This window comes from Pterocles gutturalis, unplaced genomic scaffold (assembly GCF_000699245.1).
Source record: "Pterocles gutturalis isolate BGI_N339 unplaced genomic scaffold, ASM69924v1 scaffold23469, whole genome shotgun sequence".
NCBI classification, from domain to species: domain Eukaryota; kingdom Metazoa; phylum Chordata; class Aves; order Pterocliformes; family Pteroclidae; genus Pterocles; species Pterocles gutturalis.
Genome location: NW_010128841.1, coordinates 1 through 11062, shown reverse-complemented (window position 1 = coordinate 11062; position 11062 = coordinate 1). Strand labels below are relative to the sequence as shown.

The following is an 11062-nucleotide window of genomic DNA, read 5'->3' as shown; positions in this document are numbered from 1 at the left end:
CCATTTTGTTCTATAGGTGAATTAACAACTGGTTAAGCCATCTTTTACAATCTCATCAGTTTTATTTGGGATGTTTCTTCCAGAAAGTTTACTCAGAGTGCATGCTCATATACACTGAAGTGGAATAAACCATATTGCCAGTCTGCCTTTGTATTCTGAATCAGATTGGCAAATTCCTTTCTGCAATAATTTATGATTGCTTTTAAAAGTTAGCTTAATCCTGTGTAGATCTGCAGTGGTCTTTAAACAGTGAAGAAGTGCCTATGCGTTTCCTCAGAATGATTTATGTCATTACAATCCGCTTTGATTTTCACCACTGTTACTTGCTCCTCTGTGATTGACTTGCATGCCATGGCTGTTTTGATTTAACTGGAACTCTGCAGATTTTCCAGGAACAGCTTTAATTTCCTTACTCATTGTTTCATCCTACTGCCAGTGCTGCTTGACAGTAACTTTATATAAAAGCTGTCAGTCCATTCGCTTACCCAGCTTCACTGTTAATAATGAATCATAATTTATACCTAAATGGTATTTTTCACTCAAAAATGCACACAAATTAAACAGAAAAGCAGACACATAGGGAAGCAATCCAGTACCGTACCTCATTGCACAATAGTTCATGGAAGAAAGTATTCTGGCCAAGGGCAGCAGAAGATAGGGGAAAGTCTTGTGAAATATGGGAATTCAATCTAAAACATACTTAAAAATCTGCATAGAACTCACAGACACAGAGATACAGGACTGGCTTGCCTTTGGTGAATTTTGAATGCATTTTTCAAGGAGCCTGCACATCAAAACTGATATCTAGACCACAAAGAGACTCTTCCAGACATGGGAGATGACCCTTATAGATGTAAGTGCAGTCAGTAATCTTAGACACAACAGTAGAAAGTTGAAATACCATCTCCTGTTAAAAGAAAGTGGAAATACAAGATTTTCACCTGGTAAAAGTATTTTCCTCTGGGTAAATTTTCCTTTGTTTCTTAGAATTTGTAAGTGATGACAGATTTGGCTGATGGAGAGAGCACTTTTTGCAGCATGCTTACAACCTATTGACTCATTTAAGTACATCGGAGATGAAGCCAAGTGTCTATTCCCTTAAATGGCTTAGTTCCAAGTATAAGGTAAGGATCAGCCAGATAAAATTGTCTAAAGATAACAAAACATTGTCAGTGAAATAGACAAAGAATGTTTTTTCCCTTGCTGTATAACAGTGTTAAAGAGTGGATCTGAACAAACTAAACGTTCTATGCCATGGAAGGGTCTCAAGTGCAAGAGCAGCAGTGCTGCAACAAGGCTGTTAAAAGACGTACATATTGATCTGATTTAGTCTTGCAGTCCAGATGCAAAATGTTTGCTCAGAAACTCACAGGGTATGTTTTTATGCTAATCATTATGCTTATCATATAGTTCTATAGTTAGGCTATCTGCTTTTTTAGCAGAAAGGAGAGAGCAGAAAGATGAAGGCCTGCCGTACTACCAAAGAATGTAATTTTGACCTGAAAGTTCCTGTTCCCCTTGCTAACAGAGTGCTGACTGTGATAGCAGCTGGCATTTCCTGTAGGCTCCTTGGATGAAAACAGTCGTCCTCAGGGACTTAAGAAAGCTGAACTACCTGAATTCCTGTCTTTCCTGCCTACTGTCAGCACCTGCATCAAACTCCTTCCACATCATCCGCCTCTCTCCATCACTTTAAGCAGCATCCTCCTCTTCTCCAAACTGCAGTCTCCTGCTGCTGCCTGATTGCCTTCAGTCACCGATAGGGAGCTCCTCGGGGTTTCATGCCAGCATCCTCTGGCCCCTGAGGTTGTGCTCTGTCTCCTCCACACCCCTATTACTTTTGGCAGGAAAGGGGGCTCAGCAGCAGAAGCAGGCACTATACCAAAGTTTCCCAGGAGATCTACAGCTGCTCAAAAATCCCTCTGGCCAGACAACCTTTTTTCAATATTCTTCTAGCAAATGCCGGGGCAGCTCAGGGGCCATTCATGTTTTTGGTCACTTTGTGGCCAGCTTGGTAATACCACAATATGCTTTTGTTAAACTTGAGTTCCAGGACCCCAATGTTTAATTAGAAATGGTTCCACCTTGTGACTAGTTAGGAAGGTTATGAAAAAATTTACATGCCTATTTAGCATCTGAAAACTGCCACATTGTGCTAAGTCTCCATTTAGTGGAATTGGCACTAAAACAGAACTGCACAAGCTGAGAACCTAGTACTTCATTTGACCTTCTGATCATTAATCCAATTAATCACTCAGTGGTAGATTTAACTCAGCCTGGTAGGATGTTCTCCATTCTTCCCCCAACAAATAAATCTTTTATTCTTCTGCCCAGAAAAAGAACAATATTAAATAAATATTCTGTTTCCTGAGAGTAATTACACATAAAATAAGGAGGGAAAAAGCCAAATATAACAAACTGAAACAGGCAGAAAGCTTATTCATCTGTAGTATACAGAATTATTCATCGCTGAATTCTGATAAATTCTTTTAATGCCTTATATAGTATTGTCTTCTGTTAATAATTGCCTCACAGTAATGGAACTACTCACAGGAATAAGCATTATTTTCTTTATATAAAATTAAGGAATCAGGCCTCAATTTGGACCCAGCACACAATCTGGAGTGTAAGCAGAGAGGGGAACTGACCCATGCTCACACAATCATTTTCAGTTAAAAAAAAAGCCCTGCTCCCAAGACTGATGCTTCTTGAAATGATGGACAGTTGTCTGACCATGCCTTCCCTAAGATGACAGCAACAGTTATTGTAGTGGCACAGGCCTGGCACTTGAAGGTGCTTTAGGTATAGAGCTATGTTGCACTCACCGTGCAATGTAATGTAGGGTGCAGCTAGGCTTAAAGTAGATGGGGTTGTTTCAGTTATTTGGAAGAAATTTACAAAATTCTCAAAGCACATATCTAGTTACATCACAATAACAGCAAATTATGGTGATGACCCATTAGCAATATCTTCTTGGATTTACTTTGACACCAATATGGGGTTTACCCATTGCAACACAGAGCAAAAAGGAGCAAGTATTCTGTATGTTTTTGTTAGATTTTGCAGCCTGCACTGAAATTACCTGAGAACTAAACAGCTATTGCCTCTCCTCCATTCATCCATCCTTCTTTTACCAGGACTAGTATTTATGGCTGGTAATAGTTACAGCAAAACCAACAAAACATTCTCACATAGCAAATTCTGTTCTGAGTATGAAAGGCCAATAGGACTAACATCCCCCAACTTAAATGTAGTCTTCAAAACACAGCAGTTCTCCTAAATACAAGATTTTCACTTATATTCTGCTTTTGCTTTACTACAGTCTATCATATTCAGAAGATGTGAGCACTGGTAATTTATATCTTTACTGGAAGACACAAGGTTAGAAGGGTGAGGATATTTTAATGACTTTATTGCTATTAGAGCCCTCACTGCTCTCACAATGTCTGTGGAGACAGATTGTTAGATGCAGGTTTTACAAACAGTGGTGCACATTTCACAAGTAGTATAATTTATATTGACACTTACTATGGAAAAATATGGATTTTTCCGTGCTCCTATGCTTTTGGGCTGGAGAACAATAATACACATAATTTGTAAGGTACAGACTTCAGTGAAGAGCTAAGTGATGTATAAATGCCTGTGCTTTATTTTCTAGGGAAGAAGATTGAAACTATTCCCCCATTTCTTTTGAACACTTTGTTTCACTTAAGCTTTTAAGAATAGTTTCAGCCTTTCTGCAAAGGCAGCAGTAGCTTTATCTGGAATATAAAAATATAATAAGATGGTATGATTTTTTTTGTTGTTGTTTTAACTGTGGTTTATGTATATGTTAACATGAATGTCTCTAGAAGCTAAATAAAACTAGTTTTAAGAAGTTCAGTAATGCTCAAAGGGATTCAGAATACTTAAGCTTTTAAGAATAGTTTCAGCCTTTCTGCAAAGGCAGCAGTAGCTTTATCTGGAATATAAAAATATAATAAGATGGTATGATTTTTTTTGTTGTTGTTTTAACTGTGGTTTATGTATATGTTAACATGAATGTCTCTAGAAGCTAAATAAAACTAGTTTTAAGAAGTTCAGTAATGCTCAAAGGGATTCAGAATAAGTTATACTGTAATCCACAAATGCTAATGAAATCTCATTCATTGGAACAGGACATTAAAAAAAGTCTCTGTAATATGTATGATAGTATATATAATGATTGGTGTCCAGAGTACTTCCTGAAACCCAAGCAATTTAGATTATATGTATGATGAAGGCTTACTTTTAAATATATTCATAATATTTAGTTATAGAATTCTCAGAAATTAGGAAACATTTGGGCAGGATGATCTAGTCTGTACTTTTACTTCAAGATAGGATCAGTTATAATTAACTCATTATCCTACACAGATGTCTAGCTGGTTTCGAAAACTGCATTTTCTATTGCATTTCCTACAATATCTCAGGCCATCTAATCTGTCCTTCTTGGTAGACTTGTCTTCATGTCTAATCCAAGTTTCTATTGCTGAAATGTCAGTCCTATCTTAAGAGTCATAACACCTTACGAAGTTTCAAATCTACTTTGTGGTAGGAAGCATACCGTGAAAGGGCTAAGTGAGCAAGTTATGTTGTACAGCCAGCTAATAGATGAAGCTAAAAATCCTCCTTTAATAACCAGAAGCTTTCTCAAAGTATCAAATCAAAGTCTGAAACTCCTTGTAGACTGACAGTCAGGAATCAGTGAGATACCTATTTCAGATGCCACTAGAAGCCAGACTATCTCCAGCTGCTTTTGTCCAACATTTCCTTATTAAAAATTGATCCAAGAGAGAATTTACCTTGCAAATATGTAATTAAATCTTTGTCTTTCCTCAAAAAAGAAAACCCCCACCAAAACACCAAAACCCACAAACCAACCTCCAAAAAACCCAGATAACCTCAATAAGGTATCTGCCAGGCTGTTTTCCCTCCCCTGTGGAATTTTTGCTTTTCTAATGACATCTATTTAACATGGGTTATCTGGATATTTTTCTTAGCCTTTAATTTTCTATTAGATACAGAAGGGAATTCAGCTAGATACTGGTCTAATTAAGAGATCATTAAGTAGACTAACACCCAGCAAGCAACTGTCAGAAGAGAAATGCTGTAGCAAAACACCATAACACTGATTAAAACTAATAGTCATTGGACCACATTCAGCCAGATCATGGGTAGGTCTGTTTGCATAAGAGCTTAAAATTATTTCAGCAAATTCAGAAAAAATGTCATGTAAATTAAAGTCAAAGTGAATCTGCTTTTATTCTCCCATTAGTTACTATTTACACTGTAACCTTCCATGTCTACCAGTGACACATAAATAATCTTACAGTGAAAGTCTGTGTGCTGCTATGCCATTTCAGAGAAAGTTAATCAAGTGGTTTTCAGGAACACTTAACCACAACTCAGATAACTTGCAAGCTGCCCAGCCATTCTTTTCTTCCTTGTTCTCTCTTCTCCTAATGACATTCCTATGGAGTTAACAATTCACAAAGTCTACAAAGATCTTTATTATGACGGCGTCAAAAGGTTAAGATTTAAAAGTGTAGCAAGACTACATAAACTTGCTTAACACATTGGTTAGCAATCACCTTACTTACCTGTGTATGGCAGCTCCACAGACACTCGAAAGAGAGGCATAAACACCATCCCCAAAGACATAAAATTGCCATAGAGGACAGTTTGCTGGGCAAAGGACATCTTCCGTCTCCTTTCTAAGGTCAAGTCCTCTTGTAAAGCACGTGATAGCAGTGGAAGCTAAAGAAAAAAGAAGAACCTGTGACCAGAACATCTTAATGGTTTGTTGTTTTTCTTTTCATCTCTCTACAGCTTCCAAGCTTAAAGCAATGATCAAATTTGACATTAGGTACAGTGTCTCATCTTATGCTCCAGTATGTCTGTAAAGACATATTTGGAGCTTACAAATGTACAGTTATGACAAGGAAGAACACACTTTTAAATTATTTATGGGAAAGCTGTGGCAGAAAAAGGTGGAAAGAGTAAACATAAAATGATATGAGCAAACAACACTAAAAAAACATTAAAATAATATCCAAGGAATATTACAGGACAAAAAGCAATTAATATGTGTAAGTTTACTGCAGAGACAAAAGGGCAAGAGGAAGACCTTTGAGGGCTGGTGGAACACAGGAGTGGGTGGCACTCTCTAAGGGAAAAATTAAATGACTGACATCCCCACAGTAATCTCCAGTCATAAAACATCTATCAATCACTTGGGAAACTCTGAAGCTTCTCTCCAGTAGCATTCATGAAACAGGCTGACAACAGCATTTCCCTTAATTTCCACAATAAATCCTACTGAGGCCAGTGTAAAAAGGAATACCCATCTCCTTGCTCCAGTAATATAGTAACGTCTAGAACATTTGTATCAATTCATTGCAATGAAGTTTACTTCATTAGTATTGTGCAAAGGACTGTCAGATTCACCCAGTGAGACAGAAGCTGTTTATTCATCTGAGGCACATACATTTTCACATAGAACTCTGTCTTTTCTTCTTAAAAGTTGCCCTTCTGATTATTATCATTAAGCTTCCACTGTGCTTGCAAGTGTGCAATGTAGGTATGCAGACATATTTACACCAGTAAACAATTTTGCTTGGTAAACTAATGTTTTTCCTTTTGAAAACTTAGAGGCTGTTATCTTGGATACTTACTGCCATCCTACTACACAGGACAGCACATTAAACTGGTCTTAAGGCACAGAAAATTAGGGCTTTGGCTCAGATCAGCATCAGTTCAACATCATAATTTCAACCCACAACTGGATATTTATTCTGAAATTCCTAAGAACACATCTCGCCCTTGCTGTGCACTAGAAGGTGCAAGAACCTTTTCTACATGCACTCGGAGTATTACTTTCACAATATTAAGATGAGAGCTGACAGACATTGGCCAGTATATCTGTGCATACACCACAGCATTATATCCCAAGGAGAGTGTGTTTTGAGGATCAGTGATGTGTGTCACCTGCTTCCCTTTTTTTTCTCTTTCCACTCTCACTCTAGTTTGTTTACTGACCCCAACATAAGATGCTTGTATTTGACAGTATTTGCTAACCTTACTGACTTTGGAACTGAAAAGCAGAACAGTTACAGCTGGAGGTGCACAGGGAAGCGTCTGTTCATTCTGGCTGCATAAATCAATCACATACATTCATAGACTATGCATGTCGTTTTAAGTATATGCAATCCTCATTAATGCTATACTGAAATTATGTTAAACTACCTAATCACATCTTCCTGGAAAATCTTTCCTGCTATTTGTCAGCACAAAGATTTGGCTTAAATATGCCAAATATGTCTATATAGTCCAGAGTAAGAAAAAAGAAAGCAGTAAATACTTCATTTTTCCCTTCTCAAGACAATACAGTGTCTTGCTAGGTAGAGAGCTTTTAAAGTGATTTACCCCAATTCTCAAGTATCCTAAGAAATAAAGTTTATTTTAGGACTTACAGTCTTACCTACTCATATCCTCTCCCTGTTTAGTCCTATACATTTGCCTTAAAAACAAAAGCCTGAAAGACCAAGAGCATCACCATGCTTATACCTAGAAGCTCCACATTTTCATTGTTAGAAGTGCTATATTACTGGTGTTATGCTAAAATAACTCAATTTGCTTTGCTGTTTGAGTCCCCTAATCCCTTCATGGATGTTCTACAAGTGTGTTACCTAATTACTGGGTATTAATCAAGTAATAGCCACCAAACGACAACTAGCAAGACCATCAGAATAAACCAGCAGTGGGAAGGCTGGATATCCTTGAAGGAATCACTGCAATGAGCATCACTGGTCATCTCTGCTCTCACAGTACTGCTTGTGCCACACACCCTGAAACATTTTTCCAGCCACTACAAGTGCAAGACACTGCAGGAAGTTTTAATACCTATTTCTAATGTACTGTACTTGACTGAATCCCTTGGCAGGCTGTGCATACAAAGACAGTAATCACACATGTCTAGTTAACGAACTCCTTATCCCTTGGATATCTGTATTTCCCTTACTACCAGGTACTTACTAATTACAGTCATATATCAGACTAACATTTTACATAACACAGAAGATGGGAGTAGGGGGGGTGGGGGGAGTGGAATCTTGCTGTGTTTTCCCCGGCTATGAAAACCCAGAAGTCTACTGTAGCCAAGCTACGGGATTGTTATGTACTGGCAGCCTAAAGACTGCCATGATCCTTGTCTACAACATGAGAGATGGGCTTCCGAGGAAGGGAGCAAGTTGCTGCTGTGTGAACTGAAGAGCTGACGTACTTTAAGTAGGGGCTTTAGCAGTTTGTACCTCAGTCAGATCACACAGAGGTAAAAACACACACTTTGAAGTACATGATGCTGTTAATTAAAAAGCAACAATTTCATTTGTTTCTCCATGTAGGTAGATACATTTTCCACAAGCAATAATTTTCTAACCAAATGCTTGGTGCAGAATCAAAATGAGAAATACTGGGTACCAAAATGAAGACTTATGATATCAACTCTGCAGTGGATATTGTTCTTCCCTGTTAATGTATCATCAACTATCCAACCCATAAAACTTCAGGTAGTCCACTGTGAACAGGAAAATGTATTAATCAGGTATTAATACTAGATAACATAGAATAGTTCTTTACCAGCTTACATACTAATCATCCTCCCAAATTTCATATATGATATTACTACCAGAATTGAAGGTGGTTGTTTTGTTAGTCTATCCAAGATATCAGAAACCGCCAAGAAGCTATATATAAAGTAACCGAGATAAAACCTATACATTTTAATCACTGTAATTTAAGAATGCAAGAGCAGTAGCAGTGGAGGCATTTCTCTGGATACTTATGTGATACAATAATCTAAATCCATGTATTTTTGGAAGAAGGAAAGATAAGCTTGTAATGTACAAGAAAAGATGCAGTCCTAGTCTCCAATCCATTCTGGACTCTGATGAGGACTAGAGAACTACATAATGTGATATAAAATTGGGCCTTCAGAACTGTAATAAAATGACCATCATCCCATTCTGTCAAGAAACACACTCTTTACGCCTCACAGATACACACTATGTCAGGGTACACCATAAAAACAAAGTACAAAGAAAAGAAACTCTATGTCTTCATGATTTAAGTCATATTTAAAGGAGGGATGAATGTCTTCAATCACTGTTAACCTAAAAAAAAAGAAAAAAGCAAAGTGTGACTTCTCTCCTAAAACATCCATTCAGTAACCATGCTTTCAATCATTCCATCATTTTCATCTTTTTGATACCTCATCCCGTGTACTCTGATTTGCTGTTTCTTATGCCAACCCATAAAGATTCTCACTTAACTTTTGACAGGCGTCACTAATATAAAAGACACTAGAAAAATAAAATCCACAGGCAAAATCTAAGCTTTTCTAGTCTTGAAGTTTCCAAGCATTGCTTTGGAAAAGAGTTTACATAAAGAAAACCAAATCCCTCTGTACATTATTACAAAAAAAAACATAATCAGGGATTGCTAAGAGTAAGGATAGCTTTGAGTCAAAGTGGGGAAGTACATCTCTATTATGCTTCTTATTCCTTTTAGTATCTAGTATTGCTTCTTGGCAAAACATGAAGATTTGAAGTACTTTCTAATCTTAGGGATTCAAACAAGCCTTTTTATATCTTATGCAAGGAATAGTCCCACAAACCTTACCCATACTAGAAAAAAAAGACATGCTAGTAGAAATATACCTGTTTATATTTAGGAAAACATGTTCACAAATTTAATACTAATTCATTTAATCTTAAGTACATATCCTGGACTGGACAAGGGGATTTTGAAAGCCTGGTCAGGGCTTTATTCATTTCAGTCTGAGACTTGCCCTTTTCTGATCAACTTAAGGTTGCTAACAATCACACGCTCATGTTCACCCACCCATACAGTCTCATGCATGGCAGCCAGAACTGCTGAACTCAGCAGTATTTGTATGTATTTCAGGGGGAGTATGAGGAAAGGTATAAGATCCTTAAAGATCTCCCTGAGTAGTTATGAGCCTAAATACAGTAGATTTTTGAGGAAATCAATGTTCTTTCATTACTTTGAACAACAGAATTTAAGCACTTTTATGAAAGTTCCTGCAAGCTTGTAGTTCAATAACCAAATGCTGCTGAATTTAGGCTCAGAATAACGGTAAGAGAAATATCTTACAGTAACTATTCACATTTTATATTACAAACACATCCTGGTACCAACATTCAATTTCACCAACATTCCCTTAATGTTATTTTCGCTGCTTCCAGATACCTTCAGATTACACAGGCTTCTTCTCCAGCCCTGGCATGAAGCATTACAGAAAATTTTTCACTTGTTTCCTGACAGACTGTCAGCATTCCATCTGTAATGCATCTGCAAAATAAAGAAAAGAATTGCAGTTGGAGTAGGTTTTCTTTTGCTGTACATTTTTTTAGCCGTAGCACTCCTATGACATATAGCCATTATCAGTTTAGCACAAAAGAGTTTTCCAAATGCTTGACTGAACACAAAATGAGCAGCAAATCCTGCTTTCTAATGACTGCGCAATCCTGAAGAACTGTTCAGAAAAGCTTGAGGTCACTCACCTTCTGCAGCACAGGCCTGCGTCAGGATGCGCATCCTTCTGGAGGCTCCTGCCCCCACTTGGTGAAAGGCTCCACTGGAAGGGGCGGACAAACTGCTTGCATTCTTCTTGCAAATTATTTCTTTAACTGTTTCCTATGGCTCCTGGTTCCCATAGATTTGACTCCGGCTCCCAGAGAGCCCACTCTCCAGCAGCAAGGATGCAGTCTGACAGGGCATGGAGCCAGCAGGCAGCCCCTGCCTTTTTAGGAATGTTAAGTACGTTCTTTTGCTTTCCAGGTCATAATAACGGCAGGGCAGGTTTTATAAAGTTCTTAATCGATTCCACGGTCAGAAATACGTCGTAGATCCTCAGATTGCCAAGCACTGCGCAAGTGCCTTTATAACCTACACAAACACACCCTCACGCACTCTTGCTCTCAGCACTCCCCTCAACGGGGACACTTGTCAACACCGCTCT

General features: G+C 37.9%; 1 protein-coding gene across 1 annotated transcript in view; it reads right to left on the bottom strand.

Moving 5' to 3' along the window:
• Positions 1-10638, bottom strand: part of LOC104466379 (cochlin-like) — a gene marked incomplete at its 3' end in the record, with an annotated part of 17973 nt that extends 7335 nt beyond the window's left edge. Inside the window, exons 1-2 of the mRNA XM_010079771.1 lie at positions 10605-10638; positions 5622-5778 (exon numbers count right to left, since the gene is read on the bottom strand). Coding sequence (XP_010078073.1) covers positions 5622-5778; positions 10605-10638 — 191 coding nt within the window. The remainder of the gene's footprint in view (positions 1-5621; positions 5779-10604) is intronic.
• Between the last annotated feature and the right edge of the window lie 424 nt (positions 10639-11062).